This window comes from Epinephelus fuscoguttatus, linkage group LG1, assembly GCF_011397635.1.
Source record: "Epinephelus fuscoguttatus linkage group LG1, E.fuscoguttatus.final_Chr_v1".
Classification (NCBI taxonomy): Eukaryota; Metazoa; Chordata; class Actinopteri; order Perciformes; family Serranidae; genus Epinephelus; species Epinephelus fuscoguttatus.
Window position 1 is genome coordinate 20,652,100 of NC_064752.1, and position 16,262 is coordinate 20,668,361.

Here is a 16,262-nt window from a genome sequence, read left to right on the forward strand (position 1 = left end):
TTAGCTAGTGGGAAGCAAGCAGAGAGAAATCAGAGCAGGTGGTGTGTGTTTGGGTCAGTTAGCAAAAACTAAATGTGCTTGAGGTCTAATTTATTCATTTAACCCCGTGATCCCCAGTCTGTAGGTGCCAAAATACAACAGTCCTTTGCTGATTCAGTGGGGAAATAAGTTCCCAGAATGGCACAATAAATATTGAACAGCACAGTCCAGTCCTATTTAATTATTGTCAACTAAAGACAGCTGCTCAGGCAGTGCTTGTTGTGTTTTTAAATCTAATCTGACTCTCTACACTGAAATGAGAGCTCTGATTTTCCAAGAAATAGAACACTCTATTTCTGTATGGTCAAGTTTCACTTGCACTGTGCTTGGTGCTCTGCCAAAAACTACATTTTACAAGATTACATTGAACACATCATGAGAGTGCTAAAATCTACCTCCACCTAGTACTAATTTTTTACTGAATAAAGCTTGAACGCATCGTAATGCAACTCAGTACAATGTCCGTGAGATGTTAGTTGTGGCCGCCGGCTGCTATCAGCTAACGCTAACTAGCTCTCATCCTGCTGACGTCAACGTGGATTCATTGTTCATATGTCTCCTGAGTTATGACTTGTCTTTTAGAGTTGAAGAAACAAGGATAAATTTGGGGCGCTGGTGGCTTAGCGGTAGAGCGGGCGCCCCATGTAAAAAGCTGTTGCCGCAGCGGCCCAGGTTCGAGTCCAGCCTGTGGCCCTTTGCTGCATGTCATCCCCTCTCTCTCTCTCCCTTTCACACTTGGCTGTCCTATCCAAAAATGCCCAAGAACGTATCTTAAAGATATTTTTTATGGGCATTTTTTGCCTTTAATTGATAGGATAGTGATGTGTGAAAGGGAGAGAGAGAGAGGGAGAGACATGCAGCAAAGGGCCACAGGCTGGAGTCGAACCCGGGCCGCTGCGGCAACAGCCTTGTACATGGGGCATCGTCCCAAACATGTTTTTTATTGTCACCGGGACACCGGCGGCTACAAAGCCCTCTCGTCACACAACAGTGAGATCCCTGAGCCCATTTGTCAAACAGTCATTGTTTTCTTCTTGCACCTGCTCATTAATTTAGGTTTGTGGCTGTGAGTCTTGACCCCTGCTTTTCAGCCTGCGCAAAATGTGTTACAACAGAAAAACACTGGCCACTGCCATCGGTGAAGTTCATCTCATTTGACGATAGACAGTCAACAAGGCAGATATCAGCCTATAAATCAGTGCTTCCCTAAAATGTACAAACAGTCCAGTTTGTGACAGAGTGCGCTCTGATGCTCTTAGTATTTACAAATGCAGCCAATGTGTTTGAGAGAGAGGTTGACAGAGACAGAGACGACTCATAAATAGAAACATAATATGTGGCAGTGAATGCTGATATTGTGGCGGGCTGCCACATAAAAAATAATGTTTGGGAAACCCTGCATCAGGTGTTTGCATCAGTTCTTACTCCCACACTACCCCTTATAAATAAGTTAAAATAAAAGTTGAGGTTGCAGTAAATGTAGGTGAGAAAGGTGACAGTGCCAAACATTCAACATAATGATGATGGATAATGGTTATTATGATGGGGTGGTGAATATAACCTTAATATTCTGCACTTGCAACACTGAAACTTGGTAAGTTGAGAGAACTCAAACCTACAGTAGCTATGGTCCTTCATCAAACTTTAAACGTGTATTTATTTAACTGTGAAAGGTTTTCTCCTGAGTTATAACTTGTCTCTCAGAGTTAAAGAAACAAGGATAAAGTTACTGACAGGAGAATTAGCAGATGTGCATTTTACCAGCTGTGTGTTGTTCAGTCAGCACCAAGAAAAAAAACTAATTCCCAATTTTCCAGTTCAGTGGATGATGCAGGAGCAAAGGGGAAGAGCAGAGCATGTTTAAAGATTACAGAATATACTGAAACCTGATGAAGCACATTTCCAGGCAGGATTTCTCCTCACTATATTGGACAAATTAACTGCCAATAAAAAAGACATGTTGAAAAACGTCTTAACTGGCAGGAGCCTCGTCTTCCATGGGGACACAGTCTCCACACACAGAGGCAGAAACGTCTTTATTAGCACAATAATTACAAAAACAGAGTAGTCAGCTGCCAACAATAACTTAAACCTTAAATTGAGATGTCAGGAGATCCTGTGGCAGTTTTTGTCCTGACCAAATAAAAGTGATGGGAATAGTCAAAAAGCAATAATATCATATATCATGTTTTATATTCTATGGTGCATTTAAGATGCTCTGGTCAGCCTTTGGTGAATGGTGTAGGTTTGGTTTCCAAAGTGTGGGGTTTCTCCAGCAGAAAACAGCAAAAATAAACCCTGACATTATTTAAATCCTGCATTTTACACATCCAAATTACCAACAGGCCAAAACATTTTGGAAGTTGCAATTTATTTTTGGTCTGTATTAACAATTTTCCAATTATGTTCATTTTTTTCAATAATTATGCGCCAATAAAGCCCATTAAAAGGAGTAAATAACAATAAGGCATTAAATTAAAAGGCAAAAACAAATTATATGAACATGGTTATGATACTGGTTATCATTCTTTCCAATTAAAGAAAAAAAAGTAGTCTAAAATAATTTTGTAATGCCATATTATTTGCTGAATTAGCACAAACCCTCCTCGAGGTCACATCTGGTTTTTATTTTAAGGGACTAAAAGTTGCATCGATTACAATCGATTACAATTTAGTCATTTTTAGTTAATTGATTATTTGATGATAAAAAAAAGTTATAAACAGCAAGTATTTTTATAATCAATTAATTGTATCAGTAATTTTTCAAGCAAAAATGCCCCAAAATATTATATTTCTCAGATGTGAAGATTTGCTGCTTTCCTTGGTCTTACATTATGGTAAATTTAATATTTTTAGATTTGGAAATGTTTGGACAAAACAAGACATTTGATGAAGTCACATATGATATGCGCTATGACAGTGGTTCTCAAATGGTGTGCCCCGAAGCAAATCCAGATGTACAGTGGGATATTGTGATAACCACACATAATTATTGCAATATTCAACTGGGCCTACACAAAAAGTTATGAATGGATTTTTAATTGACTGTATCAGTGTGTTGTGTAGACCCATTTCCTAATAAAGAGGCAAAGTCTATTTAACAAATGTAATTTATTAAATTTAAAAAGCCTTCACCAGGAACCTATTTGTCACCGTTCTTGTGTGGGAATTGTAAGTGTGAGACACATCACATTATCTTACATTATTTTCCATTGAAGTGGATGTGTTATTGGTGCTTTGATGTAATTTTAAAAAGTTTAAAATTAACTCTTCAATCATTTAGTTAAATATTTCATGAGTAATAGTTTGTTGTCAATCGTTATTTGATATTAGAAAAAATAAACATACATTTAAGTTGTGATAAGAGTGATAACACATTATAGAGGCTGTTGTGCACAGATATAAATACAGGTGTGCCTTGAGATTTGGGCTTGTCCTTTGGTGTCCCTTGGGCACAAAACCTTTTAAAAACCACTGCGCTGTGATATTGTAACAAGCTTTTCTCACTGTTTTCTAACATTTTTAAACCGACCAATTAATCAAGAAAAAAATCAACAGATTAATCTGCAACATCCATAGCTATTAGTTATAGCCCTAATAGAGATGTCAGACTTTATAATGGATAAATATTGTATGTGCATCTTTACAAAGAAGAACTCTTTTAGGAGAGTTGTATCAATAGCTGGACAGTCAGAGGGCACTGTTTAGAGAAACTGTGAGTAAATTAAATAAGAGTGAATTACAGATATTGAAATGTGTGTTTTGTGTTTTTAGATTTCCTGGCAAGACGCTGAACGGGAAAAAATACAAGCCTCTTTTCCCGTACTTTGCCAAGGTTAGTGGTTTGTGTCGTTCCTTTGTGTTCTACAGGTTTATGTGTTTGTCACAAAATAAAGACAGACCTATGTCTCACTTTAATTACCTGTCCGACCACAAATTGGCATCTCAGTTCACGTTCTCTAAATCTCGTTCGCTAGTCTTTTAATCTCTCTATCTATCACTATCTGTGGCTCTGTTTCTTTTGCTTCCTCATCACTTGCTCTTCTTCATCTAATTGTGTTCATCCTTGTTTCACTTCAGAGTGGGGAGACAGGAGCATTCCAGGTGGTGATGGATAACTACGTCAAGGAGGAGGAGGGCACAGGCGTGGTCCACCAGGCACCGTACTTTGGAGCTGTGAGTGTGGTCTTTCACTGCTTTCCTGCTTTGTGCTTTTTTTAATCAAGAGATTTAACTTTGGGTTCATAAAATGTCAGAAAAATAGAAATAAAATTGCTCATCACTGTCCTTCTGACCAAAGAAACCCAAAGAGATTCAAGGGAGAATTATTTGAAACAGAGAGCAGGAATTTTTTTTAGCAATTTGACTTCATAAATTACTGTTATGTTAATGTTGCATTAACAAAGGGTTGACTACACAGTTAACAACAAACTTTCAAAGCGCATAGTGATAAAATCACAACAGTCACCAGCAGCATCCAGCGTCCAACTGATCTGCTCCCACAAATCGGCTTTTCTGTCATTGTTGTGATAGTTTCTGACTGACATGTCATACAGTAGCTAAAGGAGCAGCAGTGATGTCACCAGCGCCTTTCTGAAAAGTTCACACATTTTCAGCTAAAACGCTCAGGACGGCCGCATATAAAAGATGAAAAGCAGTCTGAAAAAAGATGCTGGATGCGGCGCCTTTTCTCTATGTGTCAGCATGTGGTCGGATCATTGGGAACAATTGAATAAAGGCACAAGCGCTATGCTATGAGGACACAGGCCCTTAGTGTTAATTAACAGGTTATTTGACTAATGGTTTCAGCACCACCACTATGAAATGCCATTAAAATCAGCAATAATGATAAATAAGTAAATAAATATGCCTATAAAATAAAAAAAAAAAATATCACTCTGAATTAAATCTGTAAGATAACCACACCCCATTCATTGAGTATAACAAATGGAAATTAAAAGACTTGTGAAATAAATGTGGCGTTAGGGAATAAAAGTCCCCTGAGATAAATAAAAGTAGTCCTTTGAAAAGCGTAATTTTTGAAATAAAAACCTATTTATTAATTGAACTATATTGACTTCTTCAGATTTTTTCCTGCATGGAAAATGTAAAGGCAGACACCTCCATCAAATTTCGTTCTGTCTGCAGCTCTCAACAAAACCCTTGTCAGGTGTCTTCACGGAAGACACTTTCCTAACAAGCGTACTTGGTGGATTTCTATCATTCGTAACTACAGTTGTGGTATTAAGCAAATGTGTTGGTGTTGTATCGCAATCAGTACAGTGCACCAGAAAATGCTCCGCCAAAACTGCCAAAGAAGAGATGTCTGCTTTTAGCTGGACCGCAGTAAAACAGGTAACATTACCAGCCTTATAAACATGATAGAAGGCTGATGAGGTCATTACTAGTCACCTTTTCCCTGCCGTTTGATGTTTTGATATAGTTTGATATTGCCAGCTGACCCTTATAAACATGGATGCAAACTGCAGTCGGCATTTGTGAATGCAGCTCTGTGCAGTTTGGTAAAATTGGACAGACATTCCAAGATACGATATCCCGGCATTACTAACTCAAAAGCAAACGGTTAAAATGCAAATGAAGTAGACAACAACAAGCTACTACATAACTTGATGTGCGGCAGGCTGTGAGATGAGTGCGAAGGGACCGTCTACAGAGTGCAAAACCGAAAAGAGAAGGCCTAAAATAAAAAATATTCAATACTTTTTCTCATATACAGTATGGTATCCCCAAAATCACCTCACACACATTCAATTAATAGAACTCCTAAAATATGTTGCTTGATTAAAAAAAAGAAAAGGAGTGTTTGCCTGAGCCAGTTGAAGCCACAGTACACATGTGCCTGTGTAGCCGTGATCAGGATGGTATGATTTATTTACTTATTTATTTATTTAACATTGACTTAAATGGCGTTCCATACACTACTGTAGTTTGCCATGAGTACAAAAGTCTATGATAGTATGAAATGAAAACTGCTAACAGACGTTGTGAATTTGCACCCACTAACAAGTGTTTTCAAATATTGTGATAAATGTCCAGACCAGTCAGATCCTAATGAATAATGGATGTTCTATGACAGTTTATCAGTGTCTTAGGCATAAGCCTGCTAGTCGAGACTCTAAATCGAGACCTCGACCAACAAAGGCTTTTAAGGATTAAGACAAGAGACTAACAGAGTGCAAGATATACATCAAGCAGTGCACTGTGGTGGCTGAGTGTACTGTGTGCAACCGTTGATCCCTCTCCCTTCTGTCACTGTCATGGGGCTCAAACCTGCTTTCTGTCAGGATCACCCTCCTCCTTTTTAATTATAATGTACTTCACTTCCTCGAGTGATTTGGAATGAAGTTGAGAAATGTACTTCTGAAACGTTGCTTCGAGTAAGCTTGTTTATCCCGTCCTGCAGATGCTCATATGGAGCACACTCTGGAGGAAAACAAGGTCACCTCTTGTCAAGTGTTGTGCTGTGGATGGCTTCACTGCCATCCTGTGTTTAAAAGTTAGTCTTTCATGTGTGTCCAGGAGCATTGCCTCTACCAATATAATTCAATTATGTTCTATTTCTATATTTGCTCTTTTTCTGAAATTGCAGAGGTTTTTTTGTTGTAGTTTTAAAGTGGTCAACATGTTTTCCCAATTTTCTGCTGCTTTACTGCTTTGAGTGCCTTTAGCCATGGCAGGTGTAGCTCCTGTAGACTGGAGTGGACACATGCGACCATACAGTAAATCACATAGGAAAGTCAAAGATTCAAATCATTAGTCGGAGACCTCTCAGGAAAAGAGGCTTTGCCTGGTCAGGGTCCGGGATGACGTTATCCTCTGCCTTTTGCTTAGAAGTGGTGAATTTACAGTTTAGAACGGCCTAATGCGATATAATCTATGTCTTTTGTGTTGCACATTTCTGGTCTGTTGTTAGTGCAGTTAGCATGCTAGCTCAGATGGCTAACTTGGCTTGTCTACATGTCGCTGTCACCCTGAATTCCCGCAGAGCCCGTTAAATAATCTGGCATTTTAACTCAGAATTGACAAACTTCTGAGTCGGAGGTAATTACTAAAATATTTGTATTAAATGCTACTGTACCAGTGTAATCCTGCAGTTGAAATTCCTGAGGAGCGGTGCTATCAGAGGTATTGGGTCATTGCTAATAGGTTAGATGCCCTTGTCAAGGGCAGATGGATGCCCCTGTGGCTGTAGCCAGCTGTGGATACACACTCAGTCTTCCTTTCTGGCATGGCTTCCTCCTCTGCACTCTGTGCTTATTTCAGCTCAGTCCCCATGGGGCTGTTAAGTAACCCCTTGAGATCAACATCCCGTATACATTTTGGTTTTAAATGTGTTTTTTTTAATTAAATTTGGTCACAGATCTGTTATTTGGTGATCACAGTCACATTGATCGGTTGGTGGAAACACAAATACATTTCCTCTGAAGATATACAGCGGGAGGAAAAGCACTGTCAAAATACATTTCTCAAATTTTATGTTGTCATGACTGGATGTGAAATGACCCCTGGAGCCATCCATCTCGGATCCTGACAGGGTGTTTGAATACAAAATACATTTACAGCTGGACAGTACTCAGATCTTTCGTGCGTAGCTGCAACATACCAGCAGTGCTTCTTTCAACACTGCAAAAAGTATCTAGCTCAACAAGGAATTTAATATGGAGTCATAACATAGCTTTAAACTAGTGAAAGTGGCTGCCAAAGGGGTTAGATAATTATTTTCATGTGATTCAGGTTTCTGCACACATCACTGCAGTCTGTATGAGAAAGTAGGTTTGTCCTCTTTATATAGCCGTAGATAGGAACATTTTTCTTTATAAGGCCATATTACATGAACTGCCTCTTTATTTATGTTCCCTACTGACTCCTAAAACTATCAGTGGCTGCAACCTTCAGTCACTCGGACAGTTACTAATGCAGTCATTTCTGGAACCCGCACTGACTTAAATGAAAGTGCTTTTAAAATCTCTGCTCTCTCATCGTGGTGTCAGCTGCAGAATGACCTAAACTAGATTATATTATAAGTGTGGAAGATTTTGAAAACAAGATTAAGGACTATTTAACCACTGAATGCGTACATGTGGTTACTGAACGCTGATAATTCAATTGTTTGCTGTAAATTGGCTGTATGTTTTAAGTCTGTTGCTGGTTTTCTCTATGTAAAAGTGTTATGTTGTTTGTTTTAAACTTTTGCTGTTGTGTTTGTAGTTTGTTAGCTGTCTTATATGAAAACTCTTTGTGCCGATGTCTTGGCACGTTTTTTAAAGGATAATTCCACATAGCATATTTTTAATTCCTTCAAACACATTTTCAAGTTGAGGTAATAAGATACAGTTCATGCTTTTGTTATAATGAGGGTTGCAAGTTATAATTATTTTCATAATTGATCAATCAGATGATAATTTTCTAATTTAACTGATAAATTTTTATTCCTATAAAAAGTCAGGGAGTAGAGAAAAATGCCTATCACACTTTTCTTGAATCCAAAGCTGACATTTAACCCGAAGCTATTAAGTTTACTATCATAGGACGAATAAGAAAGTCAGACTTTGGGGAACACTTTTGCCAAAAAAAAAACAAAAAAAAAAAACCCCTAAAAGGACTAATAGATTATCAGAATAATTGCCAATTAATGTTTTGTCGATCCACTGTTAGATTAATTGACTAGTAGTTTAAGCTGTAGTTGCGATGTGTATTTATGTATTTGCAGTGAATTAAATGTGGTATAAATATAGATTTAGATAACACAAATACCCTTTCTCACTAAACCCTTTAAACTGTGTATTATTCTCTCTGCAGGATGATTACAGGGTGTGCACGGAATACAAGATCATCCAGAGGGACCAGGCTCCTATCTGCCCTGTGGACGCCTCGGGCTGCTTCACTTCAGAGGTCACTGACTTTGCGGGACAGTATGTCAAAGTGAGTGACACATCAGACATTTACATGTAGATTAGGTTAGCACACATTTCAGGGTTTTCCACCCCTGGTAAGAGCCACTGGTATGATACTCGGGATAAAACCCTGAACGATATTGATAGCCGGTTTAATTCAACATTTCATTTGCCGCTCTCTGGGCACCCAGTCTCGTATTCCTCTCCATTTCCTGTGTTTATATCTGGAGAATATGTCTTTCCATAATCATTTTTTCCTTTTTCACTCTGAACAGTGCTTCTGATATGTGTTCTTTCATTTTAGTCATAGGTTTACGGCTTTTAATAATTATGTTTGGTGGTAGCTGAGATGAGAATATGAAATATTCATCATGTTTTCCAGATGTAATTTAAAATTATTCTTTAGGAGCATGACTTGTTCGCTAATGTGGAGAAAGTTAAGGGAATCGGCGTCAGAGCAGTTTCACAAAGTTGTGTAGGAAAAACCTGCTGCCAAAGCACACGGTCACTGTTTATCAGTGCACTGGGTGCCCTCCCTGTCACACCCAACTTCATTACCATCCTAAGTGAGTAGTGAGTGAAAAATAGCAGTAATACATGATCTGATCACTATTTCACATCCTGGTGCAGAGGCCAGGGAGTGGACGCGACCCGCCTGGCCAGTAACAATACAGCGTTAGCTAATAAAGAGCATGCAGCCACAGGTCTCTGAGAGCCTGTCATAATCCGCTTTTGAAATATGTTAAAACCAAGCGTGAGTTTCATGGCTGTCTGAGACATTCTTTATTGCTGCATAAAAACTCAGGGGTGATCTGAGGGAGTGTCAGTCGCGTTGTGGGCTACACGAAGAGAAGCCGAGAGAGCAGCTGTTCCTCTGTAAACTGAAAATAAACCCTGTGTTTTACACAACATGAGAGCGGCATCTTACACCCAGAAGAGCCTGCAGGTTAGCGGCTCCAGCGGCAGAGTAAGGGTTCAGAGCCCGTCACCTTCCCGGTGCCGTGGATCCTCATATGACAGCCGTGGACGTGCCGGTTATCGCAGCACTGCCGTGGAGTTGGGCACAGAGATACACCAGCAACATGCCAATGAGAAAGAGGAGATGCAGGAACTCAACGTCAAGTTTGCAGGTTACATCGAGAAGGTCCAGGCACTAGAGCAGAGGAATGCTGCTCTTCAAGCTGAACTGGCTGCACTGCAGAGCCGCTACAAGGGAGGCCCCACAGGCATCGGAGAAGAATATGAGCTCAAGTTTAAAGAGGTGCGGGAGCTGATTGAGGCCCTGACTAATGAGAAGGGAGCAGCTGATATCGAGCGAGGCTACATTGAAGAAGAGGTTGAGGTGTGGAGACTAAGGCTGGAGGAGGAGCTGGCGCTCAAAGAAGAGGCAGAGATGATCCTAAATGAGTTTCGCCAGGATGTTGACAACGCCACGCTGCAGAAGGCTGAGCTGGAGAAGCGTATAGAGCAACTGGTGGCCGAGATAGAGTTCCTCAAGAAGCTGCATGATGAAGAGGTGGCAGACCTCATGAAGCAGATTGAGGACTCAAAGATTTCCGCAGAGCTGGATGGCGATCGCCCCGACCTGGCTGCTTATCTGCGCAACATGCGTGCAGAGATAGAATCTGTAGCTGCTCGCAATGTCAAGGAAGCAGAGAAGTGGTACAAGAGCAAGTTCGACACCCTCAAAGAGCATGCTGGCAAGCACGAGGAGCAAATGAAGGCCATGAAAGACGAGATCACGACCTTCCACAACCAAGTTACAGAGCTGCAGAACCAGATTGATGGGATGAGGGCTCGCAACGCATCCCTGGAGCAGCAGCTGGAGGACATGGAGATGTCCCACATGGATAAGGTGGGGAGCCTTGAGGGTGTCATTGCTCAGTTGGAGGCCCAGCTCTGCGAAACCAAACTAGAGATGACCAAGTATCTCCAAGACTACCAGGAACTGCTGCACATTAAGCTCAAGCTGGATGCGGAGATCGCTACCTACAGGAAGCTGCTGGAGGGGGAGGAGAGTAGGCTTGGAATTGCCAAAGATGCCTAAATATCTGGGATGAGAGGAGCTGCAAGTCTGAAGCAGCCACGGAGAAGACCAGCAGAGAGATCAGCTCATTATAGTTAAAAAGTTTATTCCCTATCTTACCCGTTCCTCCCCTGTTTTACCCTCCTCACTCCACGGACTGGCTGTTGTCTGATAATTACCAGTGCTGATTTGAGATCTGAGTTAAAACATGTTGCTTTGATGAGTTTGATTGAGTAAACTGAGGGAGTATACATGCTTATGCTAGTCAGGTGCTGGCTTGCAGGTGTACATCCCACAAAAAAGACTGTCCAGCTTTCCCAAAATTTTGATTCAAATCAGGTAAAATCTGAGCAACAAAAAATGAGTAAACAAGACTACAGATCTGACCAAACTTTTGATGCCATCTTTCTGTACTTGACAGTTTCGGCAACATCTTTTGGTACCCAAGTGGTATTGAAGTTTGATACCCAGCCTTTCTTCCCATTACTCTTATGTTCTTGCTTACATTGTCTGCCTGCCTCCCAGTTCCTCCCAGTCCTTAATACTTCAAATTTTACATCATTTTCCAAAAAACAAGCCTCCTGTCCTTCCTTTTTCCTAACCAGCTCTACCCTGTCGCCTCCAGTACCCCCCTGGTTCCTGCTGTATGGCCCTCAGGTCGCCTTAGTTATACCATTTTCCATTATGACTTTTGGTGCAACACCCTTGCAACACTTTTCCAAATAAATCCCACTGTTATACCTCTCTGGCCATTTCTGTCATTCCCCTTTGCTACATCTGCTGCTTCTCTGGATCCAACTGTGGGATCTATCCTCCTTTACAAAAAATACTTGTGTCCAGCTGTGATGTACAACATCTCAGCCCAAACAAAGCAGATGTCATTAGTATTTTGACTGATGTTTAAAGTAGCCCCCTGATTTTAAATGTTCTGACACGACACAACTATTGACTATTCACACTAATGTTGACCAACTGTTCCTTAATAAAGATTGAAGTGAGTGCATACAAAACAATGCATCAATCTTTTTTCCTTTCTCCTGTGAGTTTCCTGTTGTTCTCTCTAATGATATGCCTTTTCTTACAGGTAAACTTGTTCTCTCTTTTTACTAACTTATTTCTTCGTCTGCTCTCATTCTGTCTCTTTACGTTCTCCTTTCCTTAATTTAACCTACAAAACAGGAAATGTGCTGAAAAGCAGTCCTTACTGAGTCGGGCCCAGTAAATTACAATTAGTTCACTATTTTGCTTTATCCTGTAAATAAATTCTAAATTCTGAATGTGCCTCTGAGGAATAAAGTAGCTGTGTGAATCCAGCCTGAGGTTGCTGTTTTTTCCACAGCAGGCAGCCTGCGTCTGGTAGTTTAGCTGGGGTGGTTCAAATTATAACACAAGAGAAAAATGTTTTGGAAGCAGAGACTCTGCTGATTAATTATGCTTTGTGACAAAGAGATTCTAAAGTAGTCACAAGTGTGTGTGAGTAATCGAGTAAACATATCGAGTAACCCTTGTTTATTCTCAGTTGGCCAGATGGTGAATTTCTCTCAACTGGTTTCAGGCAAAGTTCCAGTAAATCTCCACATCACAGGTGTTCTTTCATGTTTTAATGAGCCTGGGTCAGGGCATAACAAAATTTACTCCTGGCTGAGAAAGTTTAAACCCCCCCCACTCTACAAAGAGGTCACGACCAACAGCCTGCCAAACACCTTGCTGAAAAGTCATATTTATGAGCTTCCCGTGAATTGCACCGTGAGCTTGGTTAGAGGGAGATGAAATAGTGCGTGATAAGGCACAGGGCTGATTGCATATTAGATTGTTTGCCATAAACATTGAGCTGGGACAGTTTCTCCCCACGTGTTTGGTGGTATTATCATACCTGAATAAGCAGACCAGGATCTTGGCTGTGTGACCTTGTTTTTTTCTTAAAGGGAATCATAAAACCATGATGCGTTCAATGATCCAGAGCTTTCCCTACCTGAAGGAGAAAATGTAATATTAAGAAAATGTTGACCTTGTGATAAAGAAAGGGTAGGACAAATGTGTCGTCTTAACTCTAGCCATAGCTGGTGGAACACACTGCCAGTGATGCACAGTGGTGCTACAGTTACTTTGTAAAATACAAGAAATAAATCATGTTTAAATACATGAAAATTGGTCAGTTGCTGGGTAAACATCTTATTAAAGGTTGCTTTTTTAGATTATGTACATGGGAATCACTGGCTTGTACACATAATAGTTTATCTGTATAATACAAAAGATGCAATTTAATATATTCTAAGATGCACAAATGTGTGGAATCATCCGTAAGTTTTTTTTAACCTCTGCAGTTTTAAATACTGCTAACATGTTTTGGCAGAACTTGTAATAAATATTATCTTAACATTAAGTAGAGAGAATGTAACCAGCAGTGGACATAAAGAAAAAAGACAGGATAAGAAAAACTAATTGTATTTTTAAAGCTTTGCTGCATGAAGAATCTGTTCTCTGCTGGTTCCAGTAAAAAGGGTCCACTTGTGGAAAGGACAGCTTGTTAGTGCGTCCATTAATAGAAAGTGAGAAGAAAAATGGTGAGATGCAGAAGAGCCAGAATGCCTAATTTAAAAAAAGCTTGGGTTGCAAATGTGCTTTCATTATCTGGTTTTTACTTAGGCTTTTAGTATCAGCCCCAAATGACTTCCTCTTTCATATTTAAACAAGTTAACAGCAGCTGAAAATCTTGTTTTTGCTGACTTCCTGTGCTTCAACCTCTCACCTTGCAGCGGTGATGTACAGGTGTGCTCCAGTGTGTGAATAAACTATTTGGACACCCAAACACAGGGAAACTTTAACCACAGAGGACAGTGAGACGCAGCTTTTGAGCCTGGTCTTTTGTTTCTCTTTAAAGCTGCATGTTGTAAATCATGTCTTTTTTGTTTGTTTGGTTTTTTTTACAGGATGCTGACAAGAACATCATCAAGTGGCTGAAGGAGAAGGGTCGCCTTGTTAATTCCAGCACTTACAAACATAGTTACCCCTTCTGTTGGAGGTGAGACATGTACAGAGTTCAAACATTACCTCTGTCAAGTTAGAGTGGCTCCTTCCAACTCACAGCTTCAATCTGATGGGTGATTTCACAATCGGGCTGTAATCAACCAAAGAAAATCTTGGTACTGAAATTCTACCTGCTCTTCAACCAATCTATTGGTCAATTGGGAAAAATGTCTGCACTTATCTCTAGGTTAACTAAATTGGCCATAGCACACTGAATGCACCCTACCTGGTAGCACTGTGTGTCTACCGAAGCATTTTTTTTCCTGTCACAGGGCTCAACATTAACACTCGCTCAGGGCAACCTAAGACTGTGTTGAACTGCAGTGTCTTTTTGGAGACTTTTAACCATGTACTTCTGTGGAGGGGTGCCACAGTAAAGGCTGCCAAGCTACCTAAAACAGTCCCATCTAAAAAAGAAGTCATTGTTGGTGCAAGTATGTAGTGTTGTCATGGTACCAAAATTGGGACCCACGATACGATACCAGTGAAAATATCACGGTTCTGAGTAGTATCACGATACCACAGCGAAAATGAGGCAGATGTGCCTTTTGTCATTTATAAAAAGATAAATCACTTTTCTATAATACATCAATGATATTTCAATGGAATAAATTACTTATTGACTTATTCATACTTCAAAAACAGCATCAATAAGTGATTAACATAGGGGGAATTGAAATAAAATAAATAAATAAAATAAAAATCAACCCTCCTCCTCTGATAAGTTAAGAACAGTCCCTTAAGCGCGGTGAGGTTTGTGGACCGTTACCTGCCACAAAGAGAGAAATGTGAACCGCTCGTTTCTCCTCTGACACGTCACATACCTTTGTGGCACCACGGCTCGGCTGTTCAGGTACTTCTGGGCAGTCATGACACCAAGAAGAGGAAATTATTGGACCTGGAGCTGGGCTTCTCGGTCGCCGATAAACAGTTATCTTGCGGTGGCCATAGCGCTCCGCCATATTCCTGTCTGTCACCCCCGTTCAAGCCACAACTGGCAGGATTCGCCTTTTGTTTCTGCTGCTGGTTGAAATCTGTACTCGCACAGCGTGCTTCTGAATGATTTCTTTTGCTCGCACAAAACTATTTTTAGTCGCAAATGCGAGTAAAATGCTCGCACCGTAGAGCTCTGTGGAAAATAAATCACTGTAGCATATACAAACAAATGTAGCCTACAAGTAAAAAGAAATAAATGATAACTTTCACTGCTCAAAGATACTCAATAGCTCAGCTAATGCCTGAGATGTCACTGGAAAACAAACCACTGCAGCAGCATATTGAGTGCCAGGTGGCCAGCATGCGCAGTTATTGGACGGCACATGGACACTCACCCTCTTGCGAGTGGACTTTGAACTTATCCCACGGTAGTGGTACCGTGAGGTACCGTGGTACTACGGTACTCCAACATTATGGTATCATATGTACCGTGGTGTTTTAGTACCGCGGTCTACCGTTGGTACCAGTATACCGTGCAACACTACAAGTATGATATATTGAGAGTATTTTCTCTGTTTACACACTAACTGATTGAGGCAGCAGTAGACCAGCAACTTCTTGTTCTACAAAGTAAAATTACTGTTTTTGTCAGTGGAGTCTGGCAGCTTTGAGATAAAGACATACAGCGTACACTTAAACGGACATGATTTAAAAAAAAAAAAAAAAAAAATTTAAAAATGAACCCTTTGAGATAGTGTCTGCTCAGGGCCTTTGATTTTATGAATGTGACACGATGGTCTCTACCTGAAAGATATTGTTAACTTTGTGATTTAGTCTATATTTGGTCAGGTGGAAAATTTGAGTCCTTGAGATGAGGAAGATGGTGGTTGCAAGTGGTGCACAAGTCACGGTGTTATCAGTGACTGCAATCCGTTTTTTGTGAATTTGCCAGTGAGTCCTCCACTTTGAACCCTTTACAACAGCGGTTATAGACTAAACCCACCTGCTTCAGATCAGGGTTAGTTAAGTTATTTTATTAAATATTACATTTGCTACTTCAATACGGTCAGCCTCATTTAGTGTAAGGAGACATAATGTACAGTTCAGCATTCAGTACGGCAGAAAAAGTAAAGGTTTGAAGTCCTCTGTACTCACATTTCCCTCAGGAGCATCAGGATGTCAGTTGAGGTTTTGTGGTCTCTGCACAGAATCAACTCACAGCCAATGTCAGTGTGGCAACACACACATACTGTTACTTCTGAATGTACCACATTATCACATCATAACTAACAGGCACGTGTAGGTGCACACGCACATAT

General features: G+C 40.3%; 2 protein-coding genes across 2 annotated transcripts in view; both read left to right on the forward strand.

Moving 5' to 3' along the window:
- Positions 1-16,262, forward strand: part of iars1 (isoleucyl-tRNA synthetase 1) — an 89,724-nt gene that overhangs the window by 16,891 nt on the left and 56,571 nt on the right. Inside the window, exons 9-12 of the mRNA XM_049576466.1 lie at positions 3,814-3,874; positions 4,120-4,215; positions 8,860-8,982; positions 13,911-14,002. Coding sequence (XP_049432423.1) covers positions 3,814-3,874; positions 4,120-4,215; positions 8,860-8,982; positions 13,911-14,002 — 372 coding nt within the window. The remainder of the gene's footprint in view (positions 1-3,813; positions 3,875-4,119; positions 4,216-8,859; positions 8,983-13,910; positions 14,003-16,262) is intronic.
- Positions 9,722-11,993, forward strand: LOC125888848 (desmin-like). The gene has a single exon (XM_049576480.1). It carries the CDS (start codon positions 9,865-9,867, stop codon positions 10,999-11,001), a length of 1,137 nt encoding a protein of 378 aa, XP_049432437.1. The 5' UTR covers positions 9,722-9,864; the 3' UTR covers positions 11,002-11,993.